The sequence below is a fragment of the Scophthalmus maximus genome, chromosome 1, assembly GCF_022379125.1.
Source record: "Scophthalmus maximus strain ysfricsl-2021 chromosome 1, ASM2237912v1, whole genome shotgun sequence".
NCBI lineage: Eukaryota > Metazoa > Chordata > Actinopteri > Pleuronectiformes > Scophthalmidae > Scophthalmus > Scophthalmus maximus.
Window position 1 is genome coordinate 10,782,567 of NC_061515.1, and position 27,205 is coordinate 10,809,771.

Consider the following 27,205-nt stretch of genomic DNA (forward strand, 5'->3'; position numbering starts at 1 on the left):
TTTATGACTTTTTTTCCCCCAAAGACAGAGAGCCACTGGGCTATTACTGTAACTTCCACTTACTTCAAATGTTGGTTAAATGTACCAACTTGAAGTCCATTGTGTGCCTTCAGAGTAGCTTGATTCATTCTCACAGTGGCATCATATCGTGTGTAGAAATACATTGTTAAAGTTCGTCTTTATTCTTGTATTTCTGGAGGCATTTTGGTTGAAAAACACTGAAAGAGTCATTGTAGTTGCCTTGTGGTTGTTACAAATCTCTATACCTTTTTTTTGGATCCGAACTCTGTAGACTAGTTTTCATCAACCACTGCAGTTTCTGGAAAAAAAAACTAACTGCAGTGGGATCAGTGACTTAGGCATTATCTTACGCCGCCAAGTTTAATGCTCGGCTTGACTTGGCTGCTACTATACAACGGTTGAAGTCGCATTGAAGACTGAATGTCTGGAGTCAAAAAAAGGCTCATTAATCTTTTGAGCTTGTGAAATGAGGTTCACAAAAAAAAACTCACTCCACCTTAGTTTTCTTGCTGCATTTGGCTCAGATTTGGGATCTGTCATCATGATTATATTATTTTATCCCACAAACACAGCAAAGATAGTCTTAGCGCTGCTTGACATAACTTTAAACTACTCCACATGCAAATAAGGTCATATCCTGAGTTATCTATCAGTTTCTGACTAAGGGAATGTGGGAAAAACAGTGAAATTCTCCAGAACTACTGTACCGCCGAACCGTCTCGCACACTCGTAGGCTTTCCTACGTGATCTCCTTTTGACGGCCAATGAAATATTTTTCCACATTCACTGAGCCTCCCATGAAACAGTTTGAAGCCCACATGGGAAGGCCTGCCTGCCTCCCACTTTGAAAACCTGAGGCCTACACTATACTGTGGCAATCTGCCACAATAGTGCCATAAATAATTCTTTCAGAATAAAGGTTCTATTCCCCAATTATTGTAACATTCTTTTAATATATCAAATGATCAAGATAAGATTCAGTCCAAGGCAGCATTTTGAATCAGTGTTGATTCACTGTCAGTCATGATCACAGTGAAATGTTTAATGTGGTGTTGTTGTCTGCAGGGCGACCTGGGCCCTGTTGTAACGCCTGTGGTTGTGTGGAGAGGACAAGACAATGGCTCCCCCAGCCTGGGGGCAGAGAGTGATATTAAAGGAATGTGTAATCAATATTAAATGTGTCTGTGTAGTGTCAAATATAATTTCAAATAAAGCACAGCTGATTCACTTTTTTTTCCCCAAATCAGAGAAGATTAGGACACAACACAGTGAAGACAATGGAGTTTCTCTGTCGTCAGACAGCACCAGCCACTAGGTGGCAGCAAACAGCCACCAATGGTACAAAGCAGTGGAAATCCATCAGTTAACGATGCAGTGTTATTGTTGTTGACCCAACTCACCTGAGGTTTTTGACAAAACATCGTAAGCTGGTAAGCTCCAACTCTCCCGCCACAGGTCCCTCCCGCGGGACCTTTGAATCGCGTGTGGGTGATTTTAATTTCAGCTCCTTTTAAAATCATGTCAATCAAACTTTATTTGTAGCCTATGGCGCCTTCCATGCAGGTTAGTGCAGTAGTTCAAAGTGACTGGACCAAAATGTTGACAGTGAAATACTGTAAAACAGATTTTAAAAAATAAAATAATAACTTTATGGTGACATTCAAAAACAAAAGTGCTGATGATGAAATACCATAAAATATAAAAGGACAATCTAAAAAACAATAAGTAGAATAAAAAGTCTACCTCCCCCCTCCTGGCATACAGAAACTTTCTCCACCATCATTTAACAAAATCTGCGAAAAATATATTTTACTGTATCAAAAGCTTATATTTCTTTCGCCTTGTTATTGTTACTTTCTACTTTCTTTTTCTTCTCTCCTTATTCTATTTTCCCTTTCTTCTCTCCCTTTTTATAGGTTATATGCTTTTTTATTTTTCTCGGGGTATTGTTGAATAATTGTAGGCAACCCAGCTGGGTTTCCTTTGCGTGTGCTTTTTCTTTCACTTAATGTCTCTTAAATATATCCTTTTTTTTTAACATAAAACTAGCTAAATAAATCAAAGCAAATCAAAAGACAAGTGAAATATTTTTTATTGTATATATATATATATATGTATATATATATGTATATATATATATATATATATATATATATATATATATATATATATATATATATATACATATATATATACATATATATATATATATGTATATATATATATATGTATATATAATGGTGATGTGTATGGACAGTCTGCTCGTTCAGTGACTCACCCACAGTGTTTCCTGTGGAGGGGGCGGAGCCTCGTCTGCTCGTCTTTGTCCGGAGACTCGGGGCGCGTCAGTGAGCAGCAGCAGCGGAGGAGACTGACATGGGGAAGTAGGCGACCGACGGTCTGCACTGAAAGTCTGTCCACAAAGAGAAAACCTCTCGTCGGGTTCCTCCTGGTTGAAGAGAAGTGCACCGAGGAGGCGGTAACACGGTTGTGTAACGTCTACATTTGTTTCACAATTTTTGCTCCTCAAGCAGCTGACCTTGCGATCGCGATCATAACAACAACAGTGATGTGCTGCTGCTGCTGCTGCTGCTAGTAGTGTGTTAGCTGCAGTCAGTGTGCAGACATGTAGTGTGTTAGCTGCAGTCAGTGTGCAGACATGTAGTGTGTTAGCTGCAGTCAGTGTGCAGACATGTAGTGTGTTAGCTGCAGTCAGTGTGCAGACATGTAGTGTGTTAGCTGCAGTCAGTGTGCAGACATGTACGTGAAATAAACCATTGGTTTAAAATGTGGTGGTTTTTTACTTAATATGTTGTCAAAGTACAATGTATTATTTTTAAAGAAACAGAAGAAAGTAATGGATGGTGGGAGGATTGTTGACTAGTCAGTCTGATGAGTGGTGTTTTTTTTTCTTTTAGTATTTTTTTTTTTTTTTTAATCTGTCTTTATTATCATAGCTGACGGGTCATATATCGAGCCGGGAGATGTTTGCCACAGCGACCAGAAACTTTGTGGAGGAGGTGGATGCTGGAGGTCTGCTCATCCCAGTGTCCAGCCTGAACGACACCATCGCCCTGCTGACAGTGGTGGTGAAGCGCAGGCGTTTCTGGTGCTGGCAGAAGCCCAAGTATATCCCCACTGACTTCGACCTCAATGACATTCTGACAGGAGACAGCCCTCTGCAGCCAGGTAAGCACCAAACGCCCTCTGTGCAAGAATATTAACGTTTCCTTTTAATGTTATTTAAATGTGTGTAGCATTAGAACGGATTTGTTCCCTGCTTCCACAGTTGCCATAGAGTCAGACTTCATCAAGTACAATGGGACGTACGGTGACAACATCCAGGGAGCCATGGACGCAAACTTTGTCCGCTCCGGAGTGAGCATGCAGGCCAAAGACTCGTCCAAGCTCCAGTCGTCCTTCGGCAGTCTGAAGAAGGAGGAGGCCAACGTGCAGAAGCTGCTGCAGGAATCCAAGAACAGGTGAGAGGTCCTCACCCGTTTTACACTGTGGTGAAAGAAAAACACTGCACATGTAATCTGACATCCAGTCATTTTAAAGATATACAAACAGCAGGAGTGATCTTTGTCCACTCATAAAGTTGCATATGATTGCATATGATTGCACATGACTCTGTTGAATAACATTAATGAGAAACATGAGAAAATTGCTTGTTTTTGAAGAGGATTAGATTTATTTATTTTTTAAATCCAAATCAGTTTGCAACAGTACTTCCAAGTCTGTGTAGATTCCCCATCTGCAGAATTTTAAAACATTTCTTATCACAGAGTCTCAATCAACTTGAAACTTAGCAATAAGGTTTCCAGTGAAGCGTAACTCTGGCGTTGTTGTAAATTCCATCTCTCAGGGTCCTGGACATGTCCCACTGTCTGATCCACCAGACGAAGGAGAAGCATAGGCGGATATTGGGGATCGTGAAGGAGCGCATTGTGACCGCCATGCCCTGCTCGGTCATAGAGGAGGTGCAGCAGGGGGGGCAGTGTGGAGCAGGACTCAGCCTCCTCGGAATCAGGGGCTCCAAGGTAGGAGTTGTACTAATGACACACTCATTCGTTTCATAGTTTACACATTTGTGAATCAATGTTGTGTAAGAGTTGATTTCTTTTATCAGAAAGAACTTAGAGAGAACCAAATTTAGTCGTCATCAATCCATTATTTCTACCGCTTATCCCTTCGAGGGACACGAAGCGGGGGGCAGCTGGCAGTGGGCGAGTGGCAGGGTTCACCCTGGACAGGTCGCCAGCGTATCGCATGGCTCACACACGGAGACAAACAACATCACACAGTCACATTATGAAATCTCACACTTTCATGGTTCGGAAGATGCCCCCTGCATAGAAAGGCCCCGGTCAGCCTTCAAGGTTTGAACCCAGAATCTTCTTGCGTTGAGGTGATGATGCTGACGACTGCAGCGTGGTGCTGCCCTCTCGCTGTTATACGGCACATAGGAGTTGTTAGTGATGAGTTTCAGAATGAGTTTCATCTCTGCATGTAACCCCGAGGCACAGTATGGAAGTCCGTGGATCTTTTCTTTTCATGTTATTTATGGCTTCTCAGCCTTTTGGCTAAGATCAAGTGTAGTATCTGTTCTTATCAGTTTAATAACTGACTAATTGATTATTAGGACATGGAAATTGAATTATGGGCTTGCTCTTGTCCACTCTTCACATCGACCTGGTATTGGAACGATGCACCCGTCCTAGGCTGGAATTTCCCAGTTTGGGATCAATATAGTGCACCTACCTACCTAACTACTAAACTACCTTCCTACCTTCCTACCCACCTACATGCCATTTATTATTATTATTATTATTACCTAAGTGAAAATAGGGCCACTTAATCCAGAACATTTTTGACAACTGTGGAAACAGTTATTTAATTTCCATTGCAGCCACACAGGAGATATAGAAGATGTTTAGTGTACTGACTCCCTTATTCTTTGGAACAAGATAATAATAATAATAATAATAATAATAATAATAATAATAATAATAATAATAATAATAATAATAATAATAATAATAAAACATTGAATTTATAGAGCCCTTTTCACGAAACTCAAAGCGCTATACAAAACAAAAAAGAAAAAAAAGATACACCTTCTGACGGGTCCACAGGTGTGCAACTCGTCACCAGCAGCCGTCATACAGCAGTGATTGTTGCTTGTAGAATTGATATTTTCTTTAAAACGGAGCAAGTTGGAATTTGTAGGTTTGTTCGCCAACATCTGCTGCGTTATTGTCGTTTTCTGCAGGTCTCATTGAAAGAGAACGGGAGCCTGAGTAAAGACAGCAATGTCACCATGGAGATTCCCACCCATACCACCATTGCCTATGCCCTCATAGAACTGGAGATCAAACTTGATGGATGCTACGGTGAGAAATCATCGACTAAATCCTTCGCAAAATATCTGGCTATTTGAAATCTAACATGCTGAGTTTTTTCCTCAGAGCTGTGTCTGACGTCAGACACCAACGGAGGTTTCGAAGTCGACAGCTCTGCTAAGAAAGGACTGTTGTGTGTGTCTGGAGCTCCTCCACATGCTTCTGAAAATAGCCGCCTTCGACAAGGTAATTACTGTTTTCTCCTTAAAACATGTGACTACAGATGATGACGTTCAGATGAGTATGAGTTTGCTGACAAAGGGCCTTGAGAGATTAGAGGCCCCATTATGTCTTATCAGGACGGTGCGATAGCCGCTTATAAACATGTGCTTTGACCTTATTCATTCAAACCAACCATCTCCTAGTTCGTATGTGCAGTTTACTAAGGGTTTAGTTCAGTCTTAGGTTTTAGTGACCTGCTGCATGATGCCCACATTTTGTCTTTGGAGGCGATGGTAATGATTATTTTTCTTTCCGCAAGCAGACCTGGAGCAACTTGATGATCATTTCCAGCTGCTTTCATCTCTTCCTGACACCACAAGGTCCTCTCTGTTCCAGCAATTCACTAAAGTCATGCAGGACCAAGCAGCTGTCACTGCACTTCAGGATGCGGTAAGTGGGCCAGAGAGGTCCTTGCAGCACAGATACACCATTATAATGTGGAGTTAGGAATAAAAAAAACAACTCTGTTGCAATTGGCCTTTAAATTTGGGTCTTTTGTGTCAGCTGGACCAGATATGCCTGGAGAACAGTCCTGACCTGGGTGACAACACAACGACTGAGTCTCAAAAACAGAACATCCAAGAAATTCTGGACCTTGTGGAGCAGTGTGGTCAAGTGGGGTCAGCTCAGACGGGCCAGTCAGTCCTCACGGCACTTCACCTCATTAGCAGCGCCTTGGATGGTGAGACAAACTGTGCTCTGTGCAGCCTTTCTTACTTTACATTACTTTAAGTGAAATATGGCTTCCTTTTCAAGGTCAGGACGAGAAGCACGTAGACTTTTTCCCACTGCATGTGAATGTTCTGTTCTCATCCTATATGTGTGTGTTTTTGCATTTCAGAGATGACAAGTGATCGTCTTGCTGTCTTCGCAATGTGTTGCAGCCACGAAGTGTTACAGACAATGGAGCTGCTGGTGAGTAAATTTAAAAAATGAATATTATACACAAAAATGTTACATGAGTGGGGGAGTTTATGTGGGGGGTGGGGGGGGGGGGTTTCAGATGGTGATCATAGCGATTTCACTGCCTGTTAACTTTGTCTCACGTGTTCAGGTGCAGTGTGTATCAGGTAAAGGAGAGTTGCTGCTGAGCAGCGCAGACCTGACTGCACTGACGCGGGTCGTCTTTGAAAGGACCGCACATCTGTTTGCCTCCTCGAACGTGTCTCTGAAGAGAGACGGGGACACGTTGAGGACAGAAATAAATCAAGCACCGGGAAACTTGCCTCTGGTACTATGCATCGCTGTCAGAGGCCTTGCCTCATTGACCGTCTGTGTTTGAATTGAAGATGCCTCCATGTCCACCAGGAACTTTTGAATACCTCACTGGCACACGGTAAAGGGAAGTGTTATTTTCTCCGCCATGTTTTTATCAGTGTTTGTTTGTTAGTTCGCAGGATTATGCTAAATCTGATCCAAATTCCACGTGGAGGGTTGGCCACTTTCCTTAACAATGGCAAGATTGGGGGTTTGCCTTGGCGGAGGAATGCGCTGTCCGAGTGCCATACTAGTCATACTTATCAGTGTTTTGTTTATTCATTTTGGGTGTGGTAGATTTTCCCTTAAATACACTATGGCATTTTACTGTATAAGAACAAAAATGTACAGGTCATGAAGCAGTGGATGAATGATCAGTTAACAGACAATCGTCGATCAGTGACAAGAGAAGTTATGGATTTTGGACTGCTTTGTTGGACAAAACATGCAGTCGTCATGCATCACCATAGGCCCTGGGGGATTTTAATATACATTGTTCACTGGTTTCTGATTTTATAGAAAAAAACAATTAGATTTGAACAATAGCCAACTTTTAGATCATTCAATATTTAAGATGTTACCCTACAAGCTGTGCGTTAGTAAAGGTTATGTCACATCTTCACCAATCAGAGCCAAGAATTCTCAGCGGGCGTGGTACAATTTAAAATAAACATTGGTCATTTTATGTGGGATCTAATGTGATGTCTCAGCCCTGAAACTGTAGGATATATTTCACTTCAAATTCTTTGTGGCTTTAGATTGTTTTTATAAATTCATCTGAAGTATTGTATGATCAAATATTATTTTTGTAAATCATGTGACACTTTCACATTAAATGGAATTGTTCTCCTAAGACAGAATATTTGAAGCTGTTTTTTAATGTGCCAACTAAAGACCTCGTTCTCAACCACAAATTTGTTTATGAATTTTTAAACATTTCCTGCAGTTTAATTGCATGTGTCGCTGAGTTTTAATGTGCCTTTAATTGTCGAGTAGTATTTCAGTTTTAATATTTTGAGAAAGTAGTTAACATTCTTGGAAATGGCGTCAGCTTGCCACCTTTTATCTGTGAACATATTTCTCTTTATGAAAAAAAAATAAAAACAACTGTAACGATGGTTGTAACTATTTCCTTCTCTACCAGCTTGCAAACACGTTTTCAAGTAATTCTCCCAAAAGAACAAAGCAAAACCAAAGCGGATCATTACAAAACACCAGTCATTTATTTCACATCTGAAAATACATCTTTTCAGGAATCTTGTAAAATAAAAATGTATTTAAAACAGTTAAGTTTTCATTAATATCACATCGAAAGGGATGGTTCGCTGAGATGCAGTACCCTGCTCAAGAGTCCCGTTGAAAGTTTCTTTCTTCCAGACAAACACAAACACAGCACCATATCAACTGGTCTAAGAGTCCATAACACATACAGTACATGATCCAGATGTATGACAAACATAATTAATGTCTGTTGTGCTTGAGTGAAAGAGAAATGGGTTATGAACTACAGTATTAATTTTTCGTCCTGTACAACATCGAACAGTGACTGACATGATTTTCCCCATTTATGAGACATAAGAGCGTAAATGTAGCCTTCACGATGTAACGGGTCTCAAAAAAATATACAACACTAGTCAACATCAATGACAACAATTTTGTAGTGACGGATGAGATGACGCACAGGAGGCATACACACTGTAAACTGTGACTGAGGTATCGTCCTTATCAATGAGCGAACCCTCCTGATTTTAACAGAATAAATACACTTTACCTATATTACATAATGTCATGTAAATTGAATAGAACAGGGCAACAGCAAAAACTGCTTTTGCTTTTTAAAACACCCTGACACGCAGGCCAGTAATCTCCTCAAATCCATTCGAAGAGAAAGCATTCTTTAAAAAATATTTTGCCAGTAAGTACACTTCCTCTGTATTCTGAATTGCATAGTATGCTATTAAGGAATCTGGCATTTCAGATCAAGGTGCCTCTGATGCAGTTTTGTGCAAGACCCAAATTCACACAGGGCTGATGTCCAACACTTAAGTCTGTGTGTGTGTGTGTGTGTGTGTGTGTGTGTGTGTGTGTGTGTGTGTGTGTGTGTGTGTGTGTGTGTGTGTGTGTGTGTGCAGCACAGGGTGGTGTCCCCTTTCATCTCAGGTCTAGCTGCTCCGACACCTCGTCCGTCCAGCAGGGGGGATGCAGATCAGTAGACCCAGCTGACTGGGACCCACTGCGGCTCTATGAATAATCGCTCCACGGCCTCCTGAAGCATGTCGAAGGCCTTGTCCAGATTGTCATTGACAATAGTCAGGTCGAAGTAGTGACTATATGCCCGGCGGATTCTGGCACTCTCGTCCACAGTCTTCTTCAGATCGTTCTCCTGGTGCAGAAAGAGATTCAGCCGATTGTGATGATTGAGGAAACGACAAATCAAACTTCTGTCATCATTCTTAACTATTTATTTAGTGAACCTGAAATACATCTAAAACTTACTGTGAGTAGTTTGGTAGTAAGTCCAGCATCTATCACAGCTTTGTGCATAGCTCTAAGTGTGTCCAGTTCAGGAGCAGCAATAAACACCACGAATGGCATAAACTCAGCAGTCTTTAACACTTTCAGGGCCTAAACAAAAAAAATTAATGTGACAACCAAATCTTTAAGGAGAAAAAGAAATCTATACAGAAAGTGTGTGTGTGTCTTAAATTAACCTGAGGGTTGACGTCTAGGATGCAGGTACGACCCATGTCCACCACTTCGTGGATTGAGTCAATCTTGGTGCCATAAAGGTTGCCATCGTACTCTCCGTGCTCCAGGTAATGGCTCTCTTTGATGTCCTTCTCCATCTCTTCCCGCAATGCGAAGCAGTAGTTGTGACCATCTTTCTCCTCTTCTCTGGGACGTCGTGACGTGACTGGAGGAGTAAAATGTGAGAAAATGTACCCTGGCAGGAAAAACTTTCACAAGAAAGATTAAAAGGCCTAAGCTGGTTGTCTCTCAAACTCACAGGGGACAGTGGTGCTGTATCTCAGAGGATTCATGACAATGAGTCTGTTCTTCAGGCTCCGCCTACCAACTCCCTGGGCTCCAATCAGAATAAGCGTTTTCCTCTGGAATGGCGGCATCTTGGCTACCTCCTCGTAAATCTGCAGCTCATAACGGTCGAACTCTGTTTAACAATACACAGGCTGAGTTAGCGCAGTCTTATCATCTACGCATGTAAGATTCAACACTGTCAAAATATCTTGAGTTTAGAAAATTGGAACCAGTGGTGATACACACCAGCATTCTTGGACGTCAGGTACATCATTTTCTTCTTTTTTTTCTTTGCACCTCGAGTTCCACAGAGCATCCCTGAGCCACATAGAGAAAGTGTCAGGTCACCACATGGTGGTGCTAAAGCCAAGAGATGGTTCACTATCGTGATAGATGAATGACAATATGATGAGAAGGAGAGCGGAGGACTTATACTGACCAGCATCAGAAGTGTCCCAGTCTCTTCTCACGAAAGCTTTCCTCTTCTCCTCCAAGAACTGGCTGGGGACGAGACCAGTGGCTCCACCAACAACTTTGCATGCCTACAGGGGAATAGTTGAGCGATCATTGGTTTGAATATTTCACATCTTTATCTGCCTCTTGCAATTTTTTAACAGGCAAATAGTTGAAACCCACATCTCCAATTAGCCAAGCAGCTCTAGTCAAAGTACCACTGTGGTTCACCATCCCTGAGCAGTGTCTGCCTACTCACCTGCCACCAGTTGGGGTCCTCCTTGTTTACTACATGGAGAATGTCTCCCTTGGAGAAGGCCAGACCCGCCTCTTTACAGGGGATCAAGTTGTCTGTGGCCGGGTTGTAGTTGAAGTGTGGCTTCAGATAAACCTACAGTTTGTAGATGTGGGACAGTTTCAGTACAAAACTGACAGTGTCACATTTACTTGATAATAAATAAATAAAAATTATCATCAATAACCTAGTTGTAGAACAAACAGATAATGTGTCTGATGATGTTTTGACATTGGCATTTCTACTTCCTTTTTTGACATACACTCCTATATGATCAAGTACATATAAGTTTTTCCTTTCATTCTTCCTTTCCACTCATTTAATTGTCTGCTCTGCATTTGTACTTTTTTAGTTGAGATGAATGAACATGCAGACTTTTAAAGATTCACTCGTGAGATCAGCATGAGCAGTCAGAAAAAAAAGAAGGAAAAAAACAATCCACAATGTTCAAAAAAGATTTTCTGACTAATCATGTCAACATGTTCCCCCACTATGCAGGCCTACGAGTTTAAACTCTTAGCATGACTGAAACTCAACAATTACTTAAGCAAACAGCAGAATGAGATCATTTGATCCTCCCCAACACAAAGGTCAGTGTCTGACATAACCCTACATGCTCCTCCGTGTCAGCTGCTGCGTGGGCCTGTTACAGTAAGAAGGGGAGGGGCGCTCCAGTGAATGGAGTAAACCCAGATAGTGTGTGGGGTGTTATTAATAGACCCCATGAGGGCTCAATTTTCAGAAGCCTGGCATTCTGAGATCGGCCAGGTCAAGAGGCTCTTGGCCAATCGTTGACAGGTACAGTACAACTTCCAAACAGCCTCAACACTCCACCCCATCAAGAAAACAAGATGAGCACAACAAGAAAAACTGAAAATGAAATTACAGGATTATAAATTCTCCACAGGTGAAAAAGCCAGACAGGTAAAACAATATGCAACATTTCTCTTCCTCACCTGCGGTGGTGCCGGTGTGTCTCTGTAGCTGGGCAGGACCTTGAGCGTGATGCTCCCGCTGCAGTCCCTCAGCAGCTCCTGGAGTTCACAGGGGTTGCTGCCGACCTGGCGACCATTCACCTCGCGGATAATGTCCCCAGTGTGCAGCATGCCCTGCCTGTCAATCGAGCTGCCGTGCAGGATCCGTGCGATCACCATCTCTCCCTGCTCCACACGGAACGTCACCCCCTGAAAGAGGGTAGCGGCCGTTCGGTATCAAACATCCACACTTCATAAATCTCAGGGGAAGCTTATTTCATGGGTTCGTCTGGTGGTTTGTGTAGAAAAAAAACTCACTTATGTTGTGGTACTACTTAATACTGAGTCACTCTGTTCTTACAAGTGGTCATTATAAGAGGACACCATCATGTGCAAAGCGATTTACAGCGTAACAGGAGCAGGAGTTTCCTCTGCAGAGCTGCCGTTGATATAAATGCCTGGCAGACTCACCAGTGGTTCCCCAGCTCTCTTCTGGATGCCAATCATCCTGACAGCATCAGCTGGCATGAGTGAACTGGTCAACAAGACATTGCTGTTCGCTGTAGCATGGGGCATTTCATAGCACTTTGCAGCCACTTTGTCATGAGCCTCTATCAAAGACTGAGGCAGAAAGATTGGAGAGGAAGAGAAAGAGAAACAAGAGACAGAAATAAGGTTCATCAACCAAAACACTACGAACAAACAGACATTTACAATGTAATACGCATTTGATACACTAACATAAAAGGGTTAAGACATAAATCTCTGCTGTACACATTCCTTTGACACAAATATTTATAAAAAAAAACGTTTATGACGGCCATAATTGTTAAATAGAGAAGATAAACCAGGCTTGTTCTTACCCTAGCAGCCACAAGATAAGAGTTAGCACTGGTCAGGGACTGCAAACCGCATTAGCAAATGTGAAGATTTACTGAAACCGTGGGTGACAGTCTTCTCCCCCTCACTTTACCCACATAACTCAGCCTGCTATTGGCCCGAGGAAATGCACCCCCGCCCTCCCATGCTGCAGCTCGGGAGAATAGAATAAGTGGTGGAGAATATAAAGGGTGACAAAGAAGCAGAGCTGCCTAACAGGCACTTCAGAGAAAATTAGGAAATGGCTGGAGTAAAAAGCTCTGACATTCACTCCCACACAAGTAGAATACAAGTTAGACCATTCATTCGGCAAAGCGCTGGTCTATTCAAGTCCATTGAAACCCAGTAACAGTTGTGGACAAAAGATACCATGAAGTGAGGCTCCTGGAGGATTTTGGCGAGCTCTGCAGCAGCAGCATCTTTTTCAGGCAGGTTGTTGAGGGAATCCACAATCTCTGTGACAAGCAGAACATTGTCGTCCCGCACGGCTTGTAACTTAACCACTTCAAGACGCTCATGGGCCTACACACACACACACACACACACACACACACACACACACACACACACACACACACACACACACACACACACACACACACACACACACACACACACACACACACACACACACACACACACACACACACACACACACACACACACACACACACACACACACACACACACACAGAGACAGAGAGAGAGAGAAGAGGGTGTTAAAAGAAAGCGATTTAAAAAAAAGATGAGATGAAAAAAGAGATGAAGGAAAAGATGACAAAACTATGACTGATGTATTTATTTACAATAATCCAATTATTGATTAAATGTAATTATATTATAAAAAAACACATCGTAATGTGTATGAAAGTACAGCCAATAAAGAAAATGCTTAACAGCACATAAGATACTGTTTTAGTAAGCAACAGTAAGTCTGGCACACACACAGGAATATATCCTACATTAGTGCATTAAAGTAGACTGAAGAGACTCAATACACAATACACTAAACTCATTTTCTGCTTTTCTATTTAGTCAAATAGATTTTAAAAATGACAATTCATTCAGTTATTGGAGTATCAGTATGAAAGATCATAATTTTGGTCATTTTGGAAAAGATTTTCAGAGTGATGTGATTTCTTTCAGCAGCTAAAGTGACAATTTAGCTGTGTATGAATTAAAAAGCAGAACATTTTACTGCCAGGTCACAAACTTCTGTATAAGCCGTTATTAAGTGGATTTGCTCGATGTCTTTGCGCCCTCTTCTGCAATAAGCACTGATTGGTGTTGAATCCGTGAGTCAGACAGATAGGATGAGCACCCAACAGTGGGGTGAACAACAGATATTTAAGATATCTTGGAGATTTGGTATCTAAATATTGATATACTACATATAGCAACATAGGAATATTCGGGGAACTTTCGTGCTATGTGGCCTGGTGTAGGCTTAGGAAAATTAGATCATTAGCTAGTGTTACACATCAACTGACATAACACTATACAGCCCCAATGTCAAATCACAAGTGAGACACCATCAAAATGCCATGTTCTTCATCTAAAGCTGTTAAATAGATACATAGCAAGCAAGGGGAAATTAATAGTCATATATACAGTGTCTATGATGACATTAAAGGGGCCATATTTAACATGACATTAAACCCGAAATTACGTATGGACCCATCTACTAGGAAATTAAAAAACATCTAAGGAGAGCAGTGCTCTGTTTGTAGAAAATGAGGACAAAAAACTTCCCTTTGTGAAACGTTTTCTATAGAAAGCATTCTATTTTTATAAAAAGTAGTTGAACCTGTCAACCTCAATCTGCATGGGAGATTTTTTTTCCCCTAGTTATGTAAGCCATTTGTTCATCACATTGTCAGCAGAAAGTTTTGATTGTTTATTTTAAGACATGAGTTGTACTGTACACCCCTGCACACAGTGGGCAGCATTATACCTCGCACCAGCATAGAGATATTTCCTGCAAGTAATTTAAACCTTGACATGAGAACAGTAGGAACACAGCAAGATCAGTAAGCACCGTGCGGTAGAACATTACAGGATGCAGTTTGTCTGTAGTTTTACTTTCTTGTTCAAAAAGCATTGCAAGTTTTGCTTGAGGTTTCCTTTGGTTTCTCTCTCCATTTCCCAACCAACCCCACATACAAATAATAATTGGCTAACTAGTTGACATAGGTTCGTGAGCCCAATTTGGTAGAACTGTCAGCAAGAGTCAAACATCCTCTTGAGTGTGGTGATGTGACAATTTATACACCTCTTATTTCTGTGTGTAGCTGTGCGTGTGTGTGTGTGTGTGTGTGTGCATGCGACAGAGCACTGGAGTAGCTGGAGTGAGCATGTGTGTTACCTTGGCGAGGGATCGGACGATGGGACTCTCCATGATGCCTCTGAGGAAGATGAGGTCAATGTCTTTGGCTCCGGTGCCTGATGGAAGGTCCTTCAGGTTGTCCAACACCTGCTGCATTGCTAAAGAGAAAAGACTGGTCTAAGAGAATCCAACCACATGACTTTGAGTAAAACGCAGGCAAGAAATGTTGGTGAGAAACGATGCTTACTGGCAGTAATTATGCAAATGATTAAAATTCTAAGCCAATAAAAAAAAAACAGACATTGTGACTATAATAAGAGCTTACAAGGGAAGAACAATAAGTGTACAGTCAATCAATGAGCCAATTCACGGAGCACATCCCTCATTTCCATTGCAGCAGCAACAAGCACGCAGAGTCACAAAGGGATTGTTCTACGAACAGGACTGCCTTGTGGAGGCTGAGCACAAAGACACTGGAGCCATATTAACTGGGTTTGCATGACACATACAGCTAGTAGTTTTATTAACCAGTCAACACAACAACATTAATGAATTATAATTTTGCAACTCTTTCCATAAAATTGTTCACATATTGTTTTGTCTTTTATGCAATAACCTTTATCTGTCTTTCATGCAGGATACACTCACGGGAATAACTGTCACCAATATGGAAGAAACTGAAACATTTGGTAGTTGAATTTCAGAGGGACAAATGTGAGTGTTCACAGGCACCAGCAAACACACACACACACAACTATCCCTGGGCAGTCGGCTCAGTACCATTCAAATGGTAATCAACTGGAATTATTTAACTGGAATTGTTGCAATGTTGCAACTGCGGAAAAGACTAGTTGGGACTTTGCCTGTGACGACTTACCTGAGCCAGACTTCTCATTAGCCACAGTCATGTTTATCGTTCTTCAGCTCAGGACAGCAAAACTCGATGGGTTCGCAGGAGGTAGGAAACCTGCCCAAGTCAGTATATTGTTCATCAAGATTACCACTCAAGCCATAACAACAAAAGAGAAGCAGGCCGAGACATTTGTCAACATGTATTGCTGCAGCACTCATGCAGACACGGAAGCATGGACACACAAAATAGTAGGTGTTACAGCACATGTTAGCACAGCGAGCACTTGTGAATAAAGGGAACAACAACAAAGTCTACTGAAAGAAAAACAATGAGTCTCTCGTCCTTCTGGCTAAAGGTTATGGCAGCCAAACTCACGGAGTTACCCCAGGGGACTCTGTACAAACATGATGTCCCAACAGAGAGGGGCAAAAACAAGCAGACTTTGTGAGCATAAACCACCTTGTTCAACTGTAAATTGTGAACTGTATAAACATAAATACAACATTGTGGTCCATCCACACAGATTCATCAAAAACAGCAAAGATTCTGATAATCACACAGAGCCAAGAAGAATAACACAAAAAGCATAAACTCACCTACAAACTGTGTTCAAATCATCAGTGCAGCACTCCAACACGGAGCCCCACGTTTTCTACAAACGCTCATCTAGTACCTTTGGCCTACAGACAACAGACAGAATGAGGTGCAAAAAAAAATAATCACATTAACCTTATTATTAGATTAATTTGTCCCAGACAGCCTACCCCTCCTGGGTATTGATAAAAGCAGCACATGCTGCTAAGTAAGCTCCTTTCTATCTCAGGGGTGCCTTCATTGCCTGGGCGCTTCCTGTTCATCCCAGTAGTATTGTGATGCAGCCATTCTGATCATCCAAGTCAGTTCACATGACTGATGTCTGTATTACTACCACCAAGTGAGAGCAAGCCCCAGAGGAGTGAGACTGAAGGACTCATTGTGTTCTGTGGATTTAATTGGATCAAAGTTTAAACTACAAGATGAATTTGTATTGGATGTATTTTTTGTGTGTGCCATATTTCAGTGATTTAATACAAAGATTGTAATAGCTGTTGCCAGCAGCAGTTGTTATTGATCTGCAGCGGCACTGAATGGTCTGTTTTACATCATAGACAGCATACTCCATGTTGTCAACATTTTAAACAACAACGTTTTCCGAATCACTGCTGTACACCAAGAGAAATTAATAACGTTCATTACCCACAATATTAATAATCCTGAGAAATTAACGCAACCACTGTACCTGGCACAAAAAAACTATTTTTAAGACAGGTTTATATATTTTAAACAAACTTTATCCATGCATTGCTGAGGAATGCATTGCTGAGGAATCAAGTCATTATTTTGTGAAGAGCTGAAAATCATTAGTCCATTAATCAATTAATATTTTCTTGTCACTTTTCAAGCAAAAACAGTGAAAAACAAATATTCTCCAATACTTCCAGCTTCTCAAATGAGAGGACTTCTGGCTTTAATTTGTCATTCATCATAAACTAAATATTTACTACAACTTTTTGGTCAAACAAAAATAATGTCACTGAGAAACTGTCATAGAAGTTTTGGGTTTAAAAAAAAGAAGGAAAAAAGATAAGATGATTAACATGCAATGTAAACAAGGAGATGTATGTATATACATATATGAACATACATATATACACACACACACACACACAAACAGTGTGAGCAGAACATGTAAATATATTGATGCTGTATAGGCCAAAAAATGAATTGGAAAAATGATCAGATCAAGTGAATTACTTCATTACGAATCGGTGAGGAAAATAACTTCTGACTGAACTTTTCTTTGGACTGAACTGAACATCCGCGCGGCAGGAACACACGTGCCTTTTAAAACACGCCTCAACCGAAGGTCCTTGTGGGCAACGGTATTAAACCTGTCTTATAGTTAAAGGAAGATTTGAGATGACTGAACAGGGCAGATATAGACTTGTTAAAGCCACAATCGGACTACGTGCTGCCAGGTCTCCGTGTACAAGAGGGGGAGAGTGCGTGAGTTCAGATACAACAGCAACAACCAGCGTCACTCGTGCTGAGCTCAGGCTCGAGGCTCCGAAGTCACAGAGCGGTCCAGATGAATGGGACACACACACACACACACACACACACGGACACACACACACACACACGCCTCGACCGAGCCCCACGAGAAGCAGCCTGGAGGCGGGTGGCGCCGACAGGAGCGTTTAACGACAGCGTCGTATTGATATCAACCTCGGGAGAGGTTCGTCTGTCACGCTACACGCGCACGTGTGGCCGCTTCCAGACGTGACCTGCCCCGTCGCTGGTAGAGCGTTAGCAGCGGTAACTACACGTTTGAGCGCGAACGCGCCGCGACGAGACGTCGATCGCAGCCCGTTGGACCGCAGCTGTGCTGCTGTCAGCGGGTTGTCCTCGCTCGATCCGCCCGGTGCCTGCCCGGTGCCTGTCCGGTGCCCAACTTGGCGCTAGCCGCTGCTAGCTTAGTGCCGCTAATGGTTTCTAGCAAACACAAGCGTGTGCTAACACACACACACACACACACGTGCACGACATGTGTCAGGGCTGAGGAATAACTCCGTGACCCACAGACTCACGCCTCGACCCATTCAACCCGCAACACGTTGACTCGCTGAGTGTTTTCTTGCAACGCAGCAGTAGCAAAGAACAGTTAGCAGCCATAGCTGTGGCTAGCCTGCTCGTGTCGCTAACGGTAAATGTGGCTCAAACTAGCTAGCTGCGGTTAGCTGCTGTTAGCTGATGCTACAGCGAGAGCCGACGAAACTACACGCTCGTGCTGTCGCGTAAGTGTCCGGAGAGATTAGTGAACGATACTGTACCTGGTCCGAGCACAGTCATCCGGTCACGCGTTCACTCTTCCCTCCATCGCAAAAGTTAACCTGGACCACTTGCGCAACAGTAACTTGTTGGTGTATTTCGAGGAAGCTTGTCTGCGCCCCTTCGCTCGGGTCCCCGTCCACACACACACACACACACACACACCCGCGAGCGAGCGAGCGCGCGCACCGTGTTGGGATAATGACACCCAGTGCCGCTCACATAATAAATTGCTCATTTAATTCCTGCACAACTGCAAACTGCAAAACGAAATGCAAAACTGCATTCAAGTTTCCAGTTTTCTTGCAACCCCCCCCCCCCCCCATCAAACCCAATGACCCCTAAATGTTAAACCCCTCATCAAACCCAATGACCCCTAAAGGTTCAAGTACTGAAGGGGGCATTTCACTTACCAAATGAATAGGATATAGCCATTGCTTTTATTGGTGCATGTGCACATAATACCCCCACATCTGGCCATTGAATAGTGTCGTTCATACCACCTATCAGCAGGACAGAGTGAACCACCGGGCAAAACCATGTTCAACGAATCTTGTGGTTCGACTGCGAGGAAGCTTCCTGAAAAAGAAGCAGAATTACCCGGTCGCATAGGGAACCAGAAGCTTGGAGCAGGTGTCATAACTGTGTCAACCGAATACTCAGTGTTACCAGATTTGCCTCTGATGTATCCAGGTCACTTGATGGGATTAAACCGTTAATCTCTTTTCAGGCAGGCTGCAGGTGCATCTCAGCAGGGTTTGATATAACAAGTAAAACAAACGCAACACAGCGATGCACTCTATTTGTATTTTTTTTATTTTTAACCCACCCCATCACCCTGATGGAATATTAACAGCAAACACGAATTTCACGGTATTTGCCCCCCTACTTGACAAATTCTCAAAATCTTCAGATGCCAGTTCACCAGGAGAGAGCACTGTTAGTCTATCAGTGAATGACACAAGCTCAACAGACCCACACACAGTCAAGCTGGTACATGGTGCTTGTTGATGCAAATTTGTTTTAAGCGTAACACTGGCAACATTTACGGCAAAGCTAACTGTATCATACAATATTTATTCCATGCAACACAAGTTCATTTCATGTCTGTAACAGACAGGCAGAAGCTTTGTGGCAGACAGCTCCAGCAGCATCACCACAGTGGCAGCCCATCATATCTGTAACATGAGGAAGTCATTCAAAAAGTGTTTTTTTGACAAAAACTAAAACTAATGCAGGATGTTTTTTGTCCATATACTACTAGTAGAGGCACACTTAATACAATAATCCAATACAAACAAAAACGGCAATGTTAAATAAATTTCAATCTACAATTCCTTGTCACAGTGTGAACATTAACTCAATTTCATTGTGAGCTTCACAAGAATACAATAGCTCTATACTGGATTGTATGGATATCTGTATCTAATTGTATGTTTTATCATTATATGGCAAAAAATTAACAAAGACAACCACATTTTTGTGGGGAAAAATCCAATGGATATTAGTGTAGGAAACAACTTTACAAAATATGTAAAAAGCAGCCAAGGACTGTAATTGTAAAAAATAATTTACCTGACATAGTTATATCCTGGAATACTCTCTGTGCTCTCCTTCACCAACACATCTGAGAAAACAGTATCTGGAGTGTTTCGTTTCCCATACCTATGCATAACAAAAAATTTAAAAAGACAAGCAGCATGTCAGGACATCCCTGCATTTAATTTGCCTGTAATATCCTGAACTTATAAATTCAGGTACTAACCTTTGTCTTGTAATGAGGTTGATGTAGTGCCTTAGTGCAGAATAATATTTGGCAAGATCCTCGGGGGGTGCCCCTTCCCGGGGACTGGCGGGCTTGGCTGGAGATGCATTACTGCCAGAGTGAATACAAGCCAGCAGGCAGAGAGCCAGTATATTCAGCGACATCACAATGCCCGAGCGAATTCTGGATCACAGGGAAAATGAATAGTCAAAATGCATAGTAAAAAAAAAAAAAAAAATCATCCAACAATGTCACAATGCCAAAATCAGTAATCGGAACTCAATATTGGACTGACACTCCCATAGTTTATAAACCAAAAAAGAGGGCAGATGAATAAATACTCACTAACTTTCAGACAAAAAGTTAAAATGTTAATGAAAAACAGAGAAATTTGGCTTACATTATGATGTGGCACTTCTCGCTGTTCAAGGTACCTCTGTCTGATTCCTAACATTGCCCCAGTTTTATACAGTGTGTGTCGAGTGGGGAGGGAGGGTCATTTCATTCACTTTTGGGGTACCTCCGACAAATATCTAGAGCCTCATTAGTCTAGTCATCCTTAAATGATAAGGCAGTGAAATAAATGGAGATGTTAAATACATAAGTGAAAAAAGACCAAAACATATTAAGTGTATTTAATTTAAATGCCATTAAAAACATTTGGCTTCTGTTACTTTATGGCATTAGATTCAGGAATTATTGTTGGTTGTTTTATTATACTAGTAGCTATGTTTTATGCCCATTCAAAAATGTACCTGTCCATCAGTGACATTGTTACAAATAAAAAATATCCTCATTCGGGGAAATGTTTTGTATTTACAAACTCACCAAGCAACATTCTGTGATGTCACTGGTATGTCATCCCATAATCAATGTGATTATGTGACATGGGGGTTAGAGTTCGGGAGGGGGTTTCTGTAACCGCTCATCCAAAAAAAACTTCTCTGTCAACATTGCACTTCCTGGGCCGTCTAGAAACAAACCGGCCAAGCTTGAAGTCGATTTGCAGTTTTCAAGAAAATCAAAGGACAGACAGACAGAAAGAGATTCCTGGAGGTTGACATGAATCAATAATAATTGATTCATGTCCATGTCCATTTACAGAGTATTTCTTTTTTTCCTTAAATTTTCCCTTTTCCACATTTCAGAGAAGAAAAGAGTGAACTAGATCACACAATGTTCTGCCCTTTAGTACAAAAAGAATTGTTCAAGTGGAAAGTTGAAAACTTATTTAGGCTATCCACTCAAGAGTCATAAACAGCATGTCACATTTCATTAAAATTGATGATGCGCAACTTGAGGGTAAGTTGTTTTCGCATTAAGTTGAAATATGTGAGGATGTATGGGAATATGACATATCAGTTTAAACTGATATGCAGTGGGGGTCTGCATTAAGAAACAACAACATCCAATAATTTAATTATGTATTAACAATAAATTAAATCTGAAATGTATAATCCAACTTTTAGAAATGAAAGAAAGGGCAGCTAGTTAGTCCTTGTTATCACTGATATCTGCAATTTCTTGGTGTTACACTTAATCGATTCAGTTAAAGGTTGTACCAGGTTAGCAGTTGTGAGCCAGAAGTAGAAAAGATGTGAATCAATTGTTTTTGTTTTTTCTTAAAGTAATGTGTAATGTATCTGATCAACATGCAGGGTAAACAATGGCCCTACAACTCCACACACCACTGATTGACATACATTGGTCTAAAGACAATAACGAGACCATTTTCGGCCAAACCAGTGAGCATAACTCCAAGCAACCATACAAAGGAAGGGCAGTAAATCACACAAGCCCCTTCAACTTTCAATTGCAGTTGTTAGAGGGCACAGAAAGCTTTCACCCACTAAATGGTAAGATGACTTTAATGACAACTATTTTCTTTGAGGAGCACTCTGAACTGAAATTTGACAGTAAATCGGTGCTGTTGTTTCCTACGGCAGTCATGTGAGGTCTCTATTCCAGAGTGACCACACAGTCTTTGCAGGAAAAGCACTTGAGTGCTAAAAACTTTCAGCCATATGTTGTACACCACTTACATTTCCACTTACATTTTAAAAGGACTTTGTTGCACAGCACGAATCCCACTGTCACATTTAAACTATTCTGTTGATGCTCGCTGCCAATCTGTCAGGATGAATACTTCAAAATTTCTAGAGACCAAATATGTAGTTAAGGATGTGGTCTGCACAGCAGTCACTCCTCCAGATTCAAATTCTATTTATTAAAGTTTGACACCGCAGAGTGCAAGCAGCATGAAAGCACAGTTGTTTGAAATTGTGAAACATGAATTGCATCAAACATTACTGTGATATCAGAGCAATATTATCATAAACAGAAACATGCATTTAGAAGCAACAACAACAAGCCCAATAATAAATATGTCTCCTTTTTCAAATATAAGGGGCTTACTCTCGATTGAAACAATTTAAAAAAGCAACTAAGAAACTAAACAATAACTATGCAATTATACTTTACAGTGTTTTTTGTGTGTCACCGGTGTTTTACTTGACAGAGAATCATTCATCACCTTTTACTTCTGAGTTGATGGATGTGCTGTTTGGGGAATTATCAATAAATACCTAATTTAAATACTTTGCACCAGCCTGCACAGTACCTTTCTAAAAAAAAAAAAGAGGGCCAGGTGGTTAAATCACTGAGTCCTGTAGGTGTCATGTCTGATAATGTCTGTCATTAATACCCACCACCAAGCGAAAAACAAAGACAGCCGCAAAGTGACAACCCCACCTGCAGGACACAGGCTGATATCACAAAACCTAAATACTCACTTCTTCTGCTCGTTTCAATATTTCAAATGCAATACTAGAACACAATCAGCACCGAGGGCAGGTGGGCTTGTAGGCAGAGGACTGAACCCTCTTGGTTGAGGGTTATAGGCCATTTTTGCCCATCAATCTGCATTCTGGAGATTGCAACATAAGATTGCCACGCATAAACAATGATACTATTATGATTGCATGTGCACAAACAAATGATTTTAAACTACAAATACATTTTTATTAACTTAATGGAAAACAAGTGGAAGCAAATGAATCATTTCATATTGCTTTGTGTACATTAGACAGATACTCTGCTCCTGCTGTTTCCAAATGTTAACTAATCTACTCCACCGTGGAGTATATTAACTCCTGCATGTCCATTAGTGGCTGCACAGGGGTTGGTGAAATGGGTGTGCTGTTGATAGGAACATTAGCCACAGTAGCAGGACTGATCCTTTTCTTTCATGCTTTTCAAGTTTCCCACTAGCGCCATTTTGCTTATCCACTAGAAAGTAGTCGGTTTAACTCAAAAAGTCTAAAGCTTATGCAAAAACTTGCATTCAAATTGGCTATTTGATAGTCTCTCTTTGTTAAAGTTGAAATATTTAAGTATGATCAACAATTTCAAGTCCATATTGTTGCATTTTAAGTGGGTGTTTTGATGAGTGTATTGCTGGGCGCTGTTTCTGTTACGTGAAGCTGCTAAGATTGATTGATTATTATTGATATCTCGGATCATCAGTGTGTCTCAACATTAGCAAGAGTCACACTCTTGATTTTCAGACCACGAAAGTATAACCATATCAACAACAGACACATTCAAACACCAGGTTCTGTCTGGCTCTGTGCAGGCATCTCCTGCTTCATTACATTTTTACATTTAGTTAATGTTCTGGTCCAGCATGACTCCAATGGAACGGAATGGTCACTTGCAATGAGGCAATGAGGCTATGAGGCATGTGTGCGTCCATGAGAGTGATCATGTACTCATGTAGTATCCTTCTGTTTGTTTCAGGCTCTGATTCTCCACAAAAATAATTATTTGCAGGTTTTGAGCTTAATAAAGAAATCACTTTTCAATCAGTGTATTTTAATGTTATATAGTGGCAGAAAATAAATAATGTAGCATAGACTGGCATTCAAATAGTGCACTGTGGGAGACTGTAGAGGCTCTTTGACTTACACAAGTGCGGACCAACCATTTCTCTATGTTGCTAATTTACTGGCCAATCTTTTAGCCCATCTAAGTGCAGAGTGAATGCACATCATGATGACAACATCTCTTTTCGTGGCTCTGTATGATCAGTAAAAGTCCAACCTGTGCGTCTTACAACAACCCCTCTCAACCTGAGGAAGACATTATTCCAAACAGCATAACTACACTGACCAAGCAGCCACTAATCTTAAAGACACGATTGGCAAATGTTCCCCTTGAAAGATGTTTAAAAGGTTTTTAGTAATTACAATCACCAGTATTGTTATTAATGTCACCTTCACCTGGAGAGACAGTTAACCATTTGATAACTAACATATTTACATGCCTTTATATACCTAAAATTCGTATCAGAGTATATATACTTTCCAGTAACTGTGGCTCAGTAAAATTCACAATACAAGGAAATATTCCGAGAATAATTTTAAGAGATCTAATATGGTACAAAAATTATTTATTTTTAACCATCAAAATATGTTGGACCATTTTTTTTCTCTTGCAGACTAAAAAAACATGAAACATAATTTACAAATACCAGATGATGCCCTGTAAAGGTAAGATAACATGAAAAATAGTATACAACTAATCAAATTCATAGGGCAATAATTCATACAGGGAAACTGATGAATAAGAGATGAATAAATGTAAATTCTGAGTGCAAAATGTGAGTTGCATTGTCCAAAGTTAATTCAAGTGTCAAAATAGTCTGAGAATAACTTAAATGATTTGTCACTTTGTGATGTCAACATCATATATGAAGTCTTCTGGCAGCTTGTCAGGAGGGATGTTCCTCAGCTGTTCATCATAGTTGCGGAGAGTCCAGAGTTTCTCCAGTTCATACACGTCTCTGATCTCTGGCAGCATCAAGTGAACAACGATATTACCTGAGGCGAAGACAAATGGACATCAGTTACTATCGTGACAAACACCAGTTTACATAAACAGTCTAAATTGGACATGGATAGATTGGAACTCTGAGTTTTATATACCAAAGTCAATACACATCCAGTCCTCTGAATGTTTCCCTTCTATCTTCACATTTCGATCTCCATCTTTCTTCAGAAACTTGTACTGGAGGAAAAAATATAATTTGTGTAAGTTTTAAAACCAAACAAGTTGCACATAGTAACGTCTTAACAGAGAGAAAAAAGAACGTTACCACTTTGATAGCATAGAGTGCCATTGCGCGGAGATGCCTCGGTGATATTCCACTGGCGACGATGAAGTACTCGGTGTATTTGATCTGGTCGGGAACTTTGATCACACACATATCCACTGCATTTTCCTGACGCAGCAGAGACACCAGCACATCAATAGTGAAGGCATCTACAGGCCCTGGAGAAAACGGTTGGAACCTTTAGTCAGAAAATATTCCAGCAGCAAATGTGGTTGAGCAGCATCTGGATACAACGGTTGATATTTTAATTTTTTTTCCCTTTTTCACCACTTACTGTTAAGAAATGCATTCACATAAAATAGTTGAATGTATGTTGCATCAATGCAGGTTGACTGAGTTACCACATTCATTAAACGTAACTAAGGCTGCAACTAACAAGTTCTCAATGGCCATTATCTTCCTGAGTTTTGGACTTGATACATTTTTTGTTTAGAAAAGCAGCGAAATCTCACATTTTAAGAGACGAAATCAAAAAAATTGACATAAAAAAAATACTTGAATAAAAATACAAGATGAACTTCAATGATTAATCAATAAATCGATTGACTTTTGAACATCATTAGTTAAACTTGTAGAAGCATTCAGTCTTTATTTTTTTCCCTTTGAAATGACTTAAGGAAGAGATCAATCAAATTAATATAAACAATTGCAGACTGTGTAAGATTGAACCGATTCATCGACTCACGATTTCAGCTCTACAACTAAACACCTACTCACGTTGACTCGGCGCTCCGTCACCGTCCCTCTCGTGTGATTCCTCTGAGGAAACGCCGGTGTCCTTCTCTGAATGACTGTTTTCTCTGTTCACCTCCGAATAGCATCTTGTTTCTAGGTGGCAGGCGGTGAAGACATGGGGCCGCTGCTGACATGCGGCTGAACTCGGTGCGAGACGTCGAAGCGAACAGGGGCCGTGACTCGCTCCTCTGGGGATCGAACAGACGCTTCTGAAAACACCCGCTTGTTCCGGTAGAACGCTCCTTCTGAGCACCAACGAGCCCAGTTTCTTACAGCCGCTGAGCACACATGATTTTAACATCGCTACCACAGTCCGTCAAGGGCTAAAGCTGTAAACAGGAAGTCACCGCCGCCCTTGGCTTTCCATTGGTTCATACGCCTTCTTCTTCGTTGGTGCCTGGGCCTTGCCGGAAATGAATGAAGAGCATCCCCTAGTGACCACAGAGCTCATTGACCTCAGAACTCAGTAAAGGCAGTAGTCTTGTTAGGCACTTTGCCTTGAGCCTGTGATACTGCAGTACATCTGTGAAACTAAGCCTCAATAGTAAATATGAAATGACATATGCATGATGGAAGACTCTTACTCTTCTCTGAAGTAAAATGGCATTAAAAGTACATTAAGTATATGTTGATGCTAATACTTATGGACAAAGTAAAAAATAATGCATCATGCATTAATGTTGCTTTTCCCAAAGCACCTTGTTAAGTTGCCAAATAAATTGTTTGGAGTCACAAATATAATAGTTGTTTTGGAATTGCAGTGAAGTGCAACTATAAAGTAGCAGAACATTTAATTAGTTAAGAACTCAAATCATCTAGCTATGCTTGTGCACTCTGTCTTGTAAATAATCCATCCAAGAATCAGACTTCTTTGCAATTTTGCTCTGATGCGATAGTAACCAAAATGTTGATTACTTCTGCTGTGTAACTGTATCAGATT

At 41.0% G+C, this 27,205-nt stretch overlaps 4 protein-coding genes and 1 pseudogene across 10 annotated transcripts; 2 read left to right on the forward strand and 3 right to left on the reverse strand.

The window, feature by feature from the left end:
- The first annotated feature begins 2,355 nt into the window (after positions 1–2,355).
- Positions 2,356–8,022, forward strand: gsdmeb (gasdermin Eb). 2 transcript variants are annotated; one of them, XM_035629827.2, is made up of 10 exons: positions 2,356–2,508; positions 2,979–3,210; positions 3,311–3,503; positions 3,890–4,064; positions 5,297–5,417; positions 5,493–5,612; positions 5,911–6,038; positions 6,153–6,330; positions 6,490–6,563; positions 6,703–8,022. In XM_035629827.2, exons 2-10 carry the CDS (start codon positions 3,006–3,008, stop codon positions 6,928–6,930), a joined length of 1,422 nt encoding a protein of 473 aa, XP_035485720.1. In that variant the 5' UTR covers positions 2,356–2,508; positions 2,979–3,005; the 3' UTR covers positions 6,931–8,022. The 2 variants fall into 2 exon arrangements, with proteins under 2 accessions (XP_035485720.1, XP_035485721.1); XM_035629828.2 differs by having other exon boundaries at positions 2,358–2,500.
- LOC118317075 lies at positions 4,588–4,741 on the forward strand (annotated as a pseudogene).
- Positions 8,023–8,106: 84 nt separating the features above from the next.
- Positions 8,107–18,752, reverse strand: pals2a (protein associated with LIN7 2, MAGUK p55 family member a). 6 transcript variants are annotated; one of them, XM_035629822.2, is made up of 14 exons: positions 18,595–18,749; positions 16,318–16,401; positions 15,746–15,835; positions 14,908–15,026; positions 12,912–13,064; positions 12,135–12,284; positions 11,646–11,873; positions 10,654–10,785; positions 10,381–10,483; positions 10,188–10,259; positions 9,913–10,074; positions 9,617–9,819; positions 9,402–9,530; positions 8,107–9,288 (listed from the first exon to the last, which is right to left on the reverse strand). In XM_035629822.2, exons 3-14 carry the CDS (start codon positions 15,774–15,776, stop codon positions 9,112–9,114), a joined length of 1,659 nt encoding a protein of 552 aa, XP_035485715.1. In that variant the 5' UTR covers positions 15,777–15,835; positions 16,318–16,401; positions 18,595–18,749; the 3' UTR covers positions 8,107–9,111. The 6 variants fall into 6 exon arrangements, with proteins under 6 accessions (XP_035485715.1, XP_035485714.1, XP_035485719.1 ...); XM_035629821.2 differs by having other exon boundaries at positions 14,908–15,045; XM_035629826.2 differs by lacking the exon at positions 15,746–15,835.
- A 669-nt stretch (positions 18,753–19,421) lies between these two features.
- On the reverse strand, positions 19,422–20,781 carry LOC118304271 (peptide YY-like). The gene is made up of 4 exons (XM_035629648.2): positions 20,758–20,781; positions 20,358–20,540; positions 20,168–20,257; positions 19,422–19,770 (listed from the first exon to the last, which is right to left on the reverse strand). Exons 2-4 carry the CDS (start codon positions 20,519–20,521, stop codon positions 19,746–19,748), a joined length of 279 nt encoding a protein of 92 aa, XP_035485541.1. The 5' UTR covers positions 20,522–20,540; positions 20,758–20,781; the 3' UTR covers positions 19,422–19,745.
- Positions 20,782–24,790: 4,009 nt separating this feature from the next.
- On the reverse strand, positions 24,791–26,631 carry malsu1 (mitochondrial assembly of ribosomal large subunit 1). Its single transcript, XM_035643036.2, has 4 exons — positions 26,248–26,631; positions 25,513–25,688; positions 25,343–25,424; positions 24,791–25,237 (listed from the first exon to the last, which is right to left on the reverse strand). Exons 1-4 carry the CDS (start codon positions 26,564–26,566, stop codon positions 25,083–25,085), a joined length of 732 nt encoding a protein of 243 aa, XP_035498929.1. The 5' UTR covers positions 26,567–26,631; the 3' UTR covers positions 24,791–25,082.
- Between the last annotated feature and the right edge of the window lie 574 nt (positions 26,632–27,205).